At 41.1% G+C, this 16,456-nt stretch overlaps 1 protein-coding gene across 1 annotated transcript; it reads left to right on the plus strand.

Annotated features, from left to right (window-relative positions):
* Positions 1–2,173: 2,173 nt before the first annotated feature.
* Positions 2,174–2,893, plus strand: LOC139706677 (proline-rich protein 23B-like). Its single transcript, XM_071614932.1, has one exon. The coding sequence runs from the start codon at positions 2,174–2,176 to the stop codon at positions 2,891–2,893; it is 720 nt and encodes a 239-aa protein (XP_071471033.1).
* Positions 2,894–16,456: the final 13,563 nt, after the last annotated feature.

Consider the following 16,456-nt stretch of genomic DNA (forward strand, 5'->3'; position numbering starts at 1 on the left):
GTAAATAGGGAGCCTACATCCTGGGAACAAATCTTTACTCCTCACACTTCAGATAGAGCCCTAATATCCAGAGTATACAAAGAACTCAAAAAATTAGACAATAAGATAACAAATAACCCAATCAACAAATGGGCCAAGGACCTGAACAGACACTTCTCAGAGGAGGACATACAATCAATCAACAAGTACATGAAAAAATGCTCACCATCTCCAGCAGTCAGAGAAATGCAAATCAAAACCACCCTAAGATACCATCTCAATCCATTAAGATTGGCAGCCATTATGAAGTCAAACATCAACAAGTGCTGGCGAGGATGTGGGGAAAAGGGTACACTTGTACATTGCTGGTGGGACTGCAAATTGGTGCAGCCAATATGGAAAGCAGTATGGAGATTTCTTGGAAAGCTGGGAATGGAACCACCATTTGACCCAGCTATTCCCCTTCTCGGTCTATTCCCTAAAGACCTAAAAAGAGCATGCTACAGGGACACTGCTACATCGATGTTCATAGCAGCACAATTCACAATAGCAAGACTGTGGAACCAACCTAGATGCCCTTCAATAGACGAATGGATAAAAAAAAATGTGGCATTTATATACAATGGAGTATTACTCTGCATTAAAAAATGACAACATCATAGAATTTGCAGGGAAATAGATGGCATGAGAACAGATTATGCTAAGTGAAGCTAGGCAATCCCTAAAAAAACAAATGCCAAATGTCTTCTTTGATATAAGGAGAGTAACTAAGAACAGAGTAGTGACGAAGAGCATGAGAAGAAGATTAACATTAAACAGGGATGGGAGGTGGGAGGGAAAGGGAGAGAGAAGGGAAATTGCATGGAAATGGAAGGAGACCCTCAGGGTTACACAAAATTACATACAAGAGGAAGTGAGGGGAAAGGGAAAAATAATACAAGGGGGAGAAATGAATTACAGTAGAGGGGGTAGAGAGAGAAGAGGGGAGGGGAGAGGAGGGGAGGGGAGAGGAGGGGAGGGGGGATAGTAGAGGATAGGAAAGGCAGCAGAATACAACAGACACTAGTATGGCAATATGTAAATCAATGGATGTGTAACTGACGTGATTCTGCAATCTATATATGGGGTAAAAATGGGAGTTCATAACCCACTTGAATCAAAGTGTGAAATATGATATATCAAGACCTATGTAATGTTTTGAACAACCAACAATAAAAATTTAAAAAAATAATAATAAAAAAATAAAAGAGAGACCATATGCAGAACAAATGTAAAAATAAAAATGATCAGTGAAAAAAAAAAAAAAAAAAAAAAGGATTTCAGGCCGGGCATGGTGGTGCAAGCCTGCAATCCCAGCAACTCAGCAGGCTGAGGAAAGAGGATCAGGAGTTCAAAGTCAATATCAGCAACAGTAAGGCTCTAAACAACCTAGAGAGACCCTATCTCTAAATAAAATACATAAAGAGCTGGGGATGTGGCTCAGTGATCCAGTGCCCCTGAGTTCAAAGTACCTCCCCTTCCATTCCAAAAATAATAATTATAATAAATTCAGAATAGGAATGTAGCTCAGGGGTAGAATGCTTGCTTAGCATGTGTAAGTTCCTGAGTTCAATCCCCAGGATCAGAAAGAACAAACGGAGGGGGGGGGGTGGACTTTAAGGAGCCTTTGGGTGGGTTGGCGGTTGGGGATTACTAGGTGCAGGGGTCTTTTTGAGTGTTTTCCCCAGAATCCTGGAAAGCATGAATTCTAACATTAGCCATCTTGAAATTCTATGCCTGTTTTTATCCCTCCACCCAAGAAACACCAGTGATTCTGGCCCCCAAGGGCCCAGACAGGTATTTCCCCACAGAGACACGCCACAGCCAAAGCTATTACCCAGCCGACTCCTCCCATCTAGGGGCGGAGCTCCGTAGGGGCGGAGCTAAGCGTGACACTGGTACTTGGGTTGCGCAGGCAATATAATTGGCCCTCCAGGGCGCATCCGGGTCAGTGCAAAGGAGCAAGGTTCCAAAGTGGGACGCCAAGCTCAGCAGCGGGCGCAGATCCACAGAAGCTAGGACTGCTGCCCACGCGAAAGCTTAGCGCACCTCACCTATCCTCCGGACCTGACTGTCACCGCGCGCAGCACCGCGCCGCCTGCGCCCCGCACTCACTTTGCCCCGAAACGGGAGCATCCACCACAGCGCCCTCGACATGGTGGGCATTCGTCCACGCAGCCCCAGCGCCTGCCCTGCGCCCTGGGGGGGACCACAGCCTGAAGGACCTGGCCCTGCCAAGCGCCGCCGACTAGACGACCCTGCAGACCCCGCAGAGCCCCCGGCGGCACCCAACGTGCAAAACTCTGCAGCAGCAGCCAACGCCACCGCGCTCCCCTCCGTGGTGGTTCTGGCCGCGGGCTGCTCCTTACAGGTACCCATGGACGATGGCGACCTGGTGCTACAACCTGCGCCAACCTCGGTCCTGCAAGTCAATCTCCAAGGACACAACCTCATTCTGATCCCTGAGGGCCTCTTGGGAGCCAGGGACCAACGCCCAGGAGGCCAGGGAGACTGTCCTGAAGACCCGGAACTGGGCGCCGTCCTGAGACCCCTCGGTGAGAACATGGTCGTCGAGCAGGGATTCTTCTGCGAATTTATCCCAGATATCGTCAGAAAAATAGAGGCCTTCGAGGAGCAATGGATGGACCCTCCAGCCGGCCAGCAGGGGCCCATCCCATATCTCCCTGCTTGGGCCCCCACCCCTAGTCCAGTGAGGCGCTCTTCTAATCCCGCCTACGACGTGGATTTCCACCTTATGAGGCCCTTCCCCACCTCACCGCTGCAACCTCTACCTCCCTCTCCAAGTTCAAGTCCCCAGGCGCGTCCACAGCGCTCTCCAGGCCCTAGGAGCAAAGCCTGCAGACGTCTGTTCTAGGAAGAAAGGAACTTCTCCCCACCCCACCACCGGACCCAACTCCTGGACACTCTCCTGGGGGGCCTGCTGCATCCCCAGAGCCCCTCAATAGTCAGCAGTTCTGTGCTGACAATTGTTTTTTCTGTACCCGATTGTAAGGAAATAAAGACATCAGGAAGAGAAGGCAGATTCCACATTTCATCTTGGAAATGGAAAATCTTCAGAGAAACCAAAAACTGTGTTTTCAGATTTTGGGGATTCTTCACAGGATCATTCTCTAAACACACACACACCATTTCCCTGCATTTTGTAGACGTTGTTTTCTCTCAAAATGCACTTTTTAACTCATATCACCACTCCCCTGATTTTCCCTCAAACCAAGAAATCACTGGATTTCTCATGCTGTGAGTTTCCTTCTGTGTTTTCCCATGGATTTATGAAGACATTCAGCCATAGCATGTCTAGTTCTTCATTTTTCCACCTGCTGCCCCAGTGAACTGCCAAATACTATGATGGTTGCTACATCTGATTGTATGGTGTTGGTTCTCAGCAGTCTCTTAACCTGTTGAAGAAATTCTCTTCCAATCTTACTTCTTAATGTAAATGAGATTTATGTGGAATTTTATCAGATGTTGTCAGCATGCATTGGAATATATTTTTTAAATAAGTTCATCTGGTGATTTAAACCAATAGACTGATGGAAATGTTTGCTTTACTGCTATTCCACAGTGTTTTCTACCCTTAAATTGTACCCTGATTTTTTTGTAATGTAAATAAAACTTGTAACATTTGAAATGTTAATTTATTACCATCTTGGCTTCATTTCTATAAAGTAAAATATTACAAAACTGAAGTCAAACGGTCATTTCATTTCAAAACATCAGTAACTATTCAGATTGACCACCGCACCTTACCAATTATTATTTTCAATTTTTAGTTGTAGCTGAACAGAATACCTTTATTTTATTTATTCATCTATTTTTTTTATGTGATGCTGAGGATTGAACCCAGTGCCTCCATGGACTAGGCAAGGGTTCTACTGCTGAGCTACAACTCCAACCCCACATTACCAATTCTTTCCTACCTTTTTATTCTTAACATTCTACTCATTCAGTCTAGCCTCAATTTTCATCTGGCTGAAGAATATCCTTTAATAGTTATTTCCACCATGTCCTATGTGTGGTAAACTGTCTTGGTTCTATAAGTTTGAACATGGTTTTCCATGATAAACCCCTTAATATTGTATGCCTGAAAAGGCCAATATTACTCATGTATGAACATTTCTATTTAGTGTCAACATACCTTATATATAATCAGAGATATGATAAATTGTTCTATAATGGTGTCTTAAGAATTGTAATGCAAAATAAATTTAAAAAGAAAAAAATGCCATTATTACATATTTTTTCTTAAATATAAAATGATATATAACTGCTTGAACAATATTCGCCTATTGCCATTTTTGTGGTTGCAAGATAAAAAGTCTGCCAATCAAGTTGTTATTCCTTTTATATGTGACTTTTCTACTCATTGTAGTATATTTTTAAATTGTCTTATTTTACACTTTGTGTACCTTGATTTTTAAATGTTTTTATTATTGCATTATAGTTATACATAAGAGTGGGGTTCATTTTTGACACTCATACATGCATAGAATATAATTGGTTCCATTTTAATACCCAGTACTTCCACTTTCCCTTCCCTCCTCTCTGCCCTGTTCCTCTTCCTCTCTACTAGTCTTCCTTCTATTTATTTTAGCTTTTTTAATCAGTTGCTTTATAGATAATACATAATTATAGAATGCACTATGACATATTCACATATGTACATAGCATAATATGATCAATTTCATTCCACAGTTCCTCCCTTTTCCCATCCCTCCTCCTTCTCCCTCAATTCCCTTCTTCCATTCCACTGATGCCCCAAGGAAAAAATTAAGAGCATGAATAAAGAGCTTACAGAATGAGAAAATCTTTACCACTACTCTTCTGACAGGGAATTAATACTTAGAATATATTAAGAACTCAAAATGCTTAATCCCCCCCAAAAAATCACAAAATAACCAATCAATAAGTGGGCAAAAGAACTAAACACACTTCTGAAAAGAAGAAATACAAACGATTAACAAACATTAAAAAAAATGTTCAAAATGTTCAACATCCCTAGAAATCAGGGAAATGGGAGATACAGGAGTTTGGATTGCTTGAGAATCATGAAAGACGGAGTCATACCAGTGTGTTGGAAGAATCATCGAAACATATTTTTAAATCATTAGGAATTGTGACAGAATCAATGTGGAATAGAGTAAAAAGCATTCAAGAAATGAGAGGCAAGAGCCCCAGTGTTGGAATGAGAGTGGAGAGCTGCACTAAAAAAGAGTAGTGGGCGGGATGGGTGTGGTGGCGCCCATATTCCCAGCAGATCATCCCAACATCTGAAGGTTGAGGCAGGAGGGTCTCAAGTTCAAAGCCATCCTCAGCAACTTAGTGAGGCCCTAAGCAACTCAGTGAGACCCTGTACCTAAACTACAAAAAAGAACTGGGAGTTTGACTCGGTGGTTGAGTTCCCCTGGGTTCAATCCCTGGTACCAAAAAAAAAAAAAAAAAAAATAGTGTGGAAATAATGGCCATTTCTAAAACTATCAATGCATTTGGGAAAGAGAAAGATGGTTAATTACCAATGAAATCTAAATATGAGATCCAGGCAGTCTCTTCAACTCATACAATTAGTCTTACATCTCTTGGGGCTAGGGATAGGAACCTAAGCACCTGACCCACAGTTTACTGAACAGATAGGTTGAATTCTCAAATTAGGCAAGTCTGTGCTCGTGAGGTCACAGCTCTGATTGGGCTCTGAAACATGGGGTAAAGACAACTAGGTGGACAGATTTGAATATCTTGAATTCGCAGACCCCAAGCCTGGAGAACTGGCCTGCTCTTCTCTGTTAATGGTTGACACTGCCTTGCATTAAGTTGACAGAAGCAGCTGCCTGGCAAGGCAACATGCAGCAACCTCAAAATCTACCCTTACCTCCTCTCCACCACAAGGCCAGTAACTAAAGTTAAGGCCAGAATATGGGCCTGTAAACAATGAAGGGGAGGGAAGAAAAGCACATAATTGTGTGTGTGTATGTGTGCCTGCACGAGTGTGTGCATGCATGTGTGTGCAGGTGTGTGTGTGTGTTCTGCAGGATTCACCCAACATAAACCAGCAGGAATCAAGTATAGAACTGAAGCTGCTGGATATCAGCCTGTTAAACAGAGAGCTTGGCAATTTAGAAGAATTCTCTTGTAATACAGGAGAGTTTTAACACCCTGGCTAGGACTTTGTTAAGACAGTACTCACATTCTTAAAAGCAACTCTCAGAAGCTTCGAGAAAAGAATGATCCACAGTACATTAAGGAGAAATGCTACCACTGAAAAGGCAGATTGTAGAAAAATGGAGCAAAGGTTTAGAGAAGCTGGGCGCAGTGTCACACACCTGTAATCCCAGCAATTCAGGAGGCTGAGGCAGGAAGATCTCGAGTTCAAAGCCAGCCTCAGCTAATTAGTGTGGCCCTAAGCAACTCAGGGAGGCCCTGACTCTAAATAAAATACAACAAAAAAAAGGGCTGGGGATGTGTGTCAGTGGTTAAGCACACCTGGGTTCAATCCTCAGTACAAAAAAAAAAATTTAGAGAAACGGTATTATATGGTGGATATACTAGCTAAAGTAGTAAAAAGCACCAGCTACTACCATGTCTAGCAGAACTTAGAGGGACACTGCAAATAAGAGCAATAGGAATGCACTTGGAACATGACTGCATGACCAATGTGATTCTGCAACCTGTACACTCAGAAAAATGAGAAATTATATCCCATCTGATTCAAATGTATAATATGTCAAGATCGTTGGACTGTCATGTGTAACTAATTAAAACAAATTTTTTTAAAAAAAGGAATGCACTTGGAGATACCCAGTATCATTGATAAGCTCCGAGGGGAATAGGGTGATGGCAGGAGATGCCATTTGCGAGCTGGACTCCTTGTCAGCCAAGGTAATAAAAAGATCTGAGAGACTAAAAATAGAAATTGATGATGGTCAGATCATACCTGACAGTAAAACCCAAACACACAACCTCTCCAGCAACTGTCCTAGAAGATAAATCATGAACTCTAGAGTAAGATCCCAAAATGGCCAGAACTTGATCATTAACTGTCAAAAGCCTAATCTTCTCTCCCAATTCCAACACAGGACCAACCAGAGAAAACTCAATATGCTGTTCCTAAGAGATGGTAAACCATACCAATCACTTAGAATGTCCCACTTCTATTAGCCCACCTCCAGCTTTCCCATGGCAAAAACTTCCAATCAGACACACCTGAAGCCTTCCCTTTTTCCATTGCAAACCTCTCCTGTCCTCCTGGCTGCCTTTAAATCTCCAGAAAAAGCAAATGATGATCAATGTTTATAACAGCTCAATTCACAATAGCTAAGCTATGGAACCAACCTAGATGCCCTCCAACAGATGAATGGATAAAGAAAATGTGGTACCTATACACAATGCAATATTACTCAGCCATAAAGAACAAGGAAATTTTGGCATTTGCCAGTAAATGGGTGGAACTGGAGACTATCATGCTAAGTGAAATAAGCCAATCCCAAAAACCAAAGGCAAAATGTTCTCTCTGATATGCGGATGCTGACTCAAAATAAGTGGAGTGCAGGGTGGAGGTTCACTGGATTGGATGGAAAGAATAAGGGGAAGTAAGCAGAGTTGGGAATAGAAAAAAACAGTAGAATGAACCCAACATAACTTTCCTGTGTTCATATATGAATACACAACCAGTGTTAACTCCACATCATGTACAACCACAAAAGTGGAAAGTTATGCCCAATGTATGTATGATGTCAAAATACATTCTACTGTCATGTATAACTGAAAAGAACAAATAAAAAAAATTAAAGCAAATGCTGTGGGATGACTCCCTTGCTATAGCAAGACCTGAATAAATAGCTTCTGTTTGTTCTCATTTGGATGGTGTTTGTTTATTTTCTGTCTGCCAGAAGGCCCCATTGAAACAGGGTCTACCCAGCCCAATACAGTGGATCAGCACGGGGTCTAAACTTTCTCTTTGAGTTCCTCCTTTGTTTATTCTCGGTTGAAAACTCACGTTTTGTTATCACATCCATTTGTTTGCCATCTTGGTGGAATCAAGCCATTCCCCTTCATCCCCTTTTGCTCTTTTCTGTGTGTCCATGTTGCATTGTACAATCTAAAATGTCAAGATGGCTAGAACCTCTTACACAAGGTGCACAGCACCATGTTTATTGACCAGTGCCAGCTCTTAGAATGCCTCCTGAGTCTAAATTCTCTCCTCTTGCAGGAAAAATGCCTGCTTCTTATATGTTTCTCATTATAATCCTAAATCTTGTGTCTCTTTCTAAGTGGCACAATTTCACCAAGGATGATGTGGACCATCAGTGGCTAATGTGGGGAATGTTTGACTTGAACAAAATTTGAGAGACACCTTAGAAAAGGAAGGGAATAGGATTTCCTCAGATTCAGTGGGTACAACTTTTTCCTCGGGTACACAGAGAAGCCTCCAAACAAAATTCTGAGTCAAAATTTCCCTCATTAAAAGATTCTCTAGCCAAAGATAATGAGCCATTTGACAAGTAACATCAAACAAGACTCATATCCCTAATAAATATTTAACCTCTGAACTTCAGCTGCCTCCCTATATTTAGATCTCCCTCTGGCCTTTCTCCTCCCAATCTCCCTCCATCAGTACCTCCATCAATTCATTTTTTTAATTCTTCTTGTCCAAGTTCCAACCTTTTCCCTTTTCTCTCTCAAAAACCTAAAATGTCAATTGCTTCTAAAGATCCATCTGTTCTATAAATCAAGGATTCGGGCAACTGTAGAATTTAAACCTTGGACCTGACTGAATTAAGAGCTAATGTGTCCCTTAACACAGACAATCCCAGCAAACATTCATGGAAGAAATTTGATCTCTTTAAAAGAATTTAGATTTCTATGTGGTACACATGATCCTGAATCACCTGACTCACACCAATGGATACACATATTGGTCATAACCACAGATGCTAAATCCTGGATAGCAAAAGCTGATTGGACTGACCCAGAAATGGATCTATGGGTCTCTCTTTCCATAATAAAACTGAGAGTCAAAAAAAAAGCTGAGGGCTGGGGTTGTGGCTCAATGGTGGAGCGCTAGCCTAGCACATGAGAGGCCCCAGATCCAATCCTCAGCACCACATAAAAATCAATAAAGGTACTGTGTCCAACTAAAAAAATCAATTTAAAAAAAAGCTGAAGCCATGTGTTGGCTCACACCTATAATCCTAGCTACTGGGGAGACTGAGGCAAGAGGATCACAAGTTTGAAGTCAGCCTGGGCAATTTAGTGTGATCTGTCACAAAATAAAAATAAAAAGGGTGGGTATGAACGTCAGCGGTAAAGCACCCCTGGATTTGATTCCCAGTATTTCAAAAAAAGGCTGAAAAGCAGACCCAAGTCTCTTAAAACCATATCCCAAACATTTCCAACAAAAATTAATCCAAGTGCTAGTATTTCTATACGAAATGCTGCTACAGTTGTAGAGCTTCCTTACTGGAAGAAATGCACTCTATGGGTGGAGGGTGTTTCAAATAATACACATATTCTCTCTATCCCTCAGCCTTTAAGTGGAACCCTTCGGCCCTTGACTAAAAATATTCTTCCTGGCTCTGTGATAACAAGCTTGGAAATTCAATAGGGAGAGTTACTTTGCACATAGAATTATAATATTAAATGCACACCAAATGGACCATTTCTTGAGTTTACAAAGGACTCCTTTATTTATACACAAGGCAGGTCTCTTCTGTATATACCTTTGCATTCTCTATTATATGTGATGCATATCTTCCATCAACATAGGGAAAATAATGGGAAAACAAACTACTAAATTTCAGATTGAACCTACCAAGCCATTACCCAAACTTGTCCAGTGTCCCTTGAAGGACTCAAACCTGTGCCTGAAGGCATTATATACAAAGGCATTCTCATACTGTGCATAAGTGCTTGTCACATTCTCATCCTGCTAGGAAGGAAACAAAACAGGCAATCGATTTGTTTAAGAAGGAAACAAAACAGACAATCAATTTGCTAAGAACTCTAGTCAATCAGATCCAACACTTCCTGCTAGAACTTGACCCAAATCCTAGCCTGTCATCTGTCCCACCTGAAGTCTCTTGTTTCCCTGCAGTGAATCTCTGCTCCGCTCTTCTCAGTTTACTTCTAGACCAGAACAGTCAATGCCTTTTTGCCTCTACCAAAAGTGGACAGTATCCCAGGAATTCACCAATGACCCCTCTGATTTTCCCAGTTCCTTGATCAGACCTAAAATTCTTGCCAATCCATTCTAACACACCATGTGATATCTTCTCCTACGGTGTTCAGAGTACAAGGAAGCCTATAAAAAGGATTGTTTACTTGCCTCCAACCTTAGCAGAAAAGAGACAATAAAGATTCAAAAGATAAATGTTTTGTCAAATCCTAGTTCATTACTTAGAGTGATCTGAGGAATGAAAAACAGTCTCTGATAAATTGAAGATTACCCCCAAATATTCTAGAACCCTCACAACAGACAATTCAGAGTCTTCTCTTGAAAGGGTGTTAACCCTACTGCATTTAGGGATATGGACCTCCATCAGGGTGACCAGCAATTCAGCTTGTACCACCTCGGCCTCCACCCACACGTGCAAGTGGGTTAGAGCCCAATTTCAAGACCTAAGCCTATAAAACTCTTAAAACAGGAAAAGCTTCATGACATTAGATTTCGATATGATTTCTTGGATGTGACACCAAAAGTACAACAAAAGTAAAATAGATTAATTGGATGGCAACAAAATGAAAAATTTCTTTGCAACCAAGAACATGATCAAGTGAAAGACAACCAACAAAATGAGAGGAAATATCTTCCAATTATATCATAATTAGGGGTTAGTATCTAGAATATATAAAGAAGTTCTATAACTTATCAACAGGTTAAGGCCACCTTTTAATGCTTTCCCAGAAAGGCTTTTCATGACCACTACTCAGGAGATTTCATCTATTGAAAGACATGTCAGAGGAAAAGCTGCTCTAAAACTTCACTGGAAAGGACCTTATCGGGTACTGTTCACAATAAATTCAGCAGACAGTCTGTCCTTGTGTTCATGGCAGAGCCAATTCAGAATTCCATGGAACTGAAAAACTACTCCAGTAGGTGACATCAAATTGAGGATTCTCAGAAATCCCATTTGAAAGCACAAAGCTAATCTAAGACTCTCAGAATAAGCAGATGAACTTGGATGGCCACGATTTCTGCCACAGACATCAAATAAAGAGTCCTGTATAATTCCTGCTTTGTTTTATCTGCTTGCTTATCTTCATTTTTTTCCTCATTTTCTATAGACCCTGGTGTCAGGACACTCCTGTTTTATATGACACAGTAACAAACTGATCACAAATATCTTGTAATACAGTTGAATATGGAAATGAATAAACCTAAGTAGAGAAGACTGGAGTGTCTACATTTCCCTGAACTGATCCACCTCTCCAAGAGAATGCTCAAAAGTAGGGGAAGGGATTAAGAGATTTAATATACAAATTGACAATCACCAGATCACATATGATGCCAGAACTCTAATTCACAACCACCATAGCAATCAGCCCTAGAAACCAAACAACCTCTGCAGTAATCAACTCATGAAACCAAACTACAACTTCTAAAGGCAACTGGCTCAAAATGGTCAGCACTGAGCTGGGTGTGGTGGCACACACCTGTAATCCCAGCAACCAAGGAAGCTGAGGCAGGAGGATCACAAATTCAAAGCCAGTCTCAGCAATTTAGCAAGGCTTGAAGCAATTCAGAGAGGCCCTAAGCAATTTCGGCAAGACCCTGTCTCTGAATAAAACATTTTAAAAAGGGCTGGGGATGTGGCTTAGTGGTTAAATGCCAATCTCCAATACCAAAAAAAATATATAAAATAAAATTAGCATTGATCAGCTCCCTAGCAGAATTTCAGCCCCATCTCAAAGAAGTTAATATCTCAGACACCACTACATGTTTTTAGATTCAGTTTCATAATTATTGCAGTATCAACAGTGCACTTTTTAGCCATATGATTCTTATTTTTTGTTTTGCTTATTCTTTTTCTATAAGGTTAATTGTCTACATATGCCAAGAACTTCATACTTGTGTAGTATGATCTCAATGAGAATATATGAAGAATCAGGAGATCTCAGAGAAGTCAAAAGAGATGGCAGGAATGTTTGCATTAAAGAATACAGTCATCCCACATCCTGGGCCTTAATTTAGAGCCTGTATGTTCTAAGTTTACTCACACACATTTTTTTTTAATCCAGAGACTTTTAACCACTGAGCCACTTTCCCTTAATTTATTTTTATTTGAGGCTGGGTTTCACTAAGTTGCTTGGGGCCTGGAGGGTTTTAGTGAAGAGTGTTTGTTTTAAGATAGAAAGGCTTTACCTCTCGATTATACTTCAAGATTTTGATTCAATAGCATTTTAAGAGGAATCTAAAATGTGATAATGAAGGGCAGAGATGGAAGAATTGCTGAAGAGAGGTTCTGAAGGAGACAAGACGCAATGAGATAGTTTACACAGGTGAAGGGAGTAGCCCTGGCTAAACATGGATAATTTGGCAGGGAAAAGCAGAAAAGGCAGAATATATACTCACCATGCATCTTGGTAGGTAGATGTGATTATGGCAATTTGGGGAAATCTCCTGATTGCTTTTATTGTCTCTGTGAAAAGGAAACAAGGGGACCATCTGGAGTGAGCATGAGAGATGAAATAGAGGACGCTTGAGAAAAGAGGAGAAAGTAGGCAACATTCATCGAGGAAAGTTAAGTGACTGGACTTGAGCAATACAGTTAAATCACTAGCCAGCATTAGGAATCCACCTAACGGAATCCATCACATTTACACAGACATCATTCAATGGAGTTGAGTGGTTTTTGTTTTTTTTTTTCTCCAAACACATTAGAGGCAGATAGATTTGACCTGCTAAGCAGGACAAAGGGAAAGGATACAAAGTTATAAACATGGCAGTGACTATCATGTTGCCCATGGAATTTAAGTTCCAGAAAAGGAGGGAAATGTGAACATGAGGGTGTCAGCTTCAGTGAAAATATGATAGAAGAAATGGATTTTTCCCCCCAGGAGAGCTGAAACGGATCAAGTTTGGATATTTGAAAGACTGAACTAGGAGGTTAGAAGTGGCACTCTGAAAATAAAATGTTTGAAATTGTGATTATACAGGGGTCACAACTAGGAGTAATGCAAGGTCAAGCATATAAGTCTTACAGGAGGTAGGACAAAAGTGTTAAAAGGAAAGAGGATTTAGAGGTCACCTTTGGGGAAAAGTCTATGAGAATATTCAAATAGTAGAACTGTAAGAATAATAGGGAATCAGGTAATTAGGTCATCAAAGACTGTAGGAGAGCGGTAGACACTTGATTAGACATCCAATAAGTAACTGGTGTGTAGTACTCTGAGATCCAATTTTTTAAAGTGAAAAAAAATAGAAGAGAGGAACATTTTATAGAAAATATAAAAAATAATTGCCAATAATTATATGAAAAAAATGATATGTCCTCACAGGTAATCAGAAATGCAAAATAAAAACACAGGGTAGCACTTTACTGTACCAGGTTGGAAAAGATTTAAGAATCCGACAATAAGAAATGTTTGCAAGGCAAGTAAGCCAGTCAATAAATGGGTAAATGAATTGTACAGACACTTCTCAAAAGAAGTATAAAGGGTCAATAATTATATGAAAAATGTTCAACATTTTTAGCCATCAGGGAAATGCACATCAGGGTAGGGGATGTGGCTCAGCAGCACAGCACTTGCTTACCACCAGCAAGGCCCTGGGTTGGATCCTCCGCACCACATAAAAATAAATAAATAAAGGGAAATGCACATCAAAACTACACTGAGCAGTGGTGTATGCCTGCAATCCCAGCTGCTAGGGAGGCTGAGGCAGAAAGATTGTGAGTTCAAATCCAGCCTCAGCAACTTAATGAGGCCCTTAGCAACTTAGTGAGACCCTGTCTCTAAACAGAATACAAATAAGGACCTGGGGATGTGGCTCAGTGGTTAAAGGCCCCTGGGTTCGATCCCCAGTACAAAAACAAGAAAACCTATACTGAGATTCCATCTTACTTCAGTTAGAAGTGCAGCCATCAAGAATACACACAATAAATGCTGGTGAGGATGGGATGACAGGATAAGAAATTCTTACACAGTGTTGGTTGAAATATAAATTAGTATAGCCAATATGGAAATCAGTATGGGGGTTCTTCAAAAGGCTAAAAATAAATCTGCCATATGATCCAGCTTTACCACTTTGGGGTATTTATCAAAAAACAAAAAATAAAGACAGCACATTTTACAGATAACATGCATACCATGTTTATTGCAGCACAATTCACATTATCCAAGATATGAGATCAACCAAGGTGTCTGTCAACAGATAAATGGATAAAGAAAATTATATATATATATACATATATGTATATATACATATATGCACACATAATGCAGTTTTATTCAGAAAGATTGTAAAGAAGAACAAATATTGTCACTTGCAGAAAAATGGATGAAACTGGAGACCATAATTTTTTTGAGTGAATAAGTCAAGATCAGAGAGAAAAGTACCATGTGTTTTCTTTCATGTGTGGAAGCTAGGAGGGAAAAAAAGGACCCCATGAAATTAGAAGGGAGACTAGGAGAGTAGAGGGAAGGGACCAGGGGAGAAAAGAAGGAACAGTGGGGGAAGCACTGGGGAATGAAATTGATCCAATTATGGTTTTGTGAAAGTTGCCATTATGTACATTTTATATGCACTGATGAATGGAAGAAAAGTAGACAGGCCAGTAGACAGGCAGGCATATGAGAGATAAATGTTTGCAAGAATGTAGTGAAATTGAAGCACATTGGGCTCCCGGGAATGTAAAGCAAGAAAAAAACCACTGGAAATAAAACAGGGTAGGCACACATGTTAATTTGAAAGGCACGCACAGTACCAAATCAGTGTTTGTTAGGTGTATACAATAAATACATAAATTAAGTATATTTGATTTAAAGCCACGTTTGCATTTGATTCTATAACCAACACAAATGAAGTATTTAATTTTGGGAAATTTTGCTTTATCACTTAGAGCCTCAGCTGTTGTAAGGAAAAAAAAGATCATATTTGGCGAGACCTGGGTGAGGAAGTACCAGGGATTGAACCCAGGGGTAACAATTTAACCACTAAGCCACTTCTCCAGCCCTTTGTTTTTTGAGACAGGCTCTCTCTAAATTGCTTAGGATCTCTTTAAATTGTTGAGACTGGCTTTAAACTTGGGATCTTCCGGTTTCAACAGGCCAAATCGCCTGGATTACAGACATGCACCACCATGCCTAGGGAAATCATTTTTTAAAACAGTAAAATGGTGGACATATAAGTGCTCAATAAAAAAGTAAAAAAGTTAATTGTATTGCTTTAATTTTAATAATGCAATTAACAATTTTATTACAGGCCTTAACCTTCAGGAACAAACTGCCATAAAGCTTTTCATTTTAGTATTTAAAAAGCACTTTTCCTAAAAGAAAAATCTGCATTTTTCATTTATTCTTAAGATAAAAAGATTGTCAAACATTAAAAAGAATTTCAGGCCGGGCATGGTGGTGCAAGCCTGCAATCCCAGCAACTCGGGAGGCTGAGGCAAAAGGATCAGGAGTTCAAAGCCAATCTCAGCAACAGTAAGGCGCTGAACAACCTAGCGAGACCCTAACTCTAAATAAAATACATAAAGAGCTGGGGATGTGGCTCAGTGATCGAGTGCCCCCGAGTTCAAAGTGCCTCCCCCTCCCCTCAAAAAAAAATAATAATAAATTCAGAATGGGAATGTAGCTCAGGGGAAGAATGCTTCCTTAACATTTGTAAGTCCCTGAGTTCAATCCCCAGCACCAAAAAGAACAAAGTGGGGGGGGGGGGGGGGGGTTAAGTAGCCTTTGGGTGGGTTGGCTGTTGGGGATTACTAGGTGCAGGGGTCTTTTTGAGTGTTTTCCCCAGAATCCTGGAAAACATGAATTCTAACATTAGCCATCTTGAAATTCTATGCCTGTTTTTATCCCTCCACCCAAGAAACACCAGTGATTCTGCCCCCCATGGGCCCAGACAGGTATTTTCCCCACAGAGCCACACCACAGCCAAAGCTATTACCCAGCCGACTCCTCCCATCTAGGGGCGGAGCTCCGTAGGGGCGGAGCTAAGCGTGACACTGGTACTTGGGTTGCGCAGGCAATATAATTGACCCTCCAGGGCGCATCCGGGTCAGTGCAAAGGAGCAAGGTTCCAAAGTGGGACGCCAAGCACAGCAGCGGGCGCAGATCCACAGAAGCCAGGACTGCGGCCCACGCGAAAGTTTAGCGCACCTCACCTATCCTCCGGACCTGACTGTCACCGCGCGCAGCACCGCGCCGCCTGCGCCCCGCACTCACTTTGCTCCGAAACGGGAGCATCCACCACAGCGCCCTCGAC

Source organism: Marmota flaviventris, chromosome 8, assembly GCF_047511675.1.
Source record: "Marmota flaviventris isolate mMarFla1 chromosome 8, mMarFla1.hap1, whole genome shotgun sequence".
NCBI lineage: Eukaryota > Metazoa > Chordata > Mammalia > Rodentia > Sciuridae > Marmota > Marmota flaviventris.

What these genes read in the sequence shown, in the direction of transcription:
- LOC139706677 (XM_071614932.1), top strand. Translation starts at nt 2,174, where the DNA reads ATGGTGGGCATTCGTCCACGCAGCCCCAGCGCCTGCCCTGCGCCCTGG.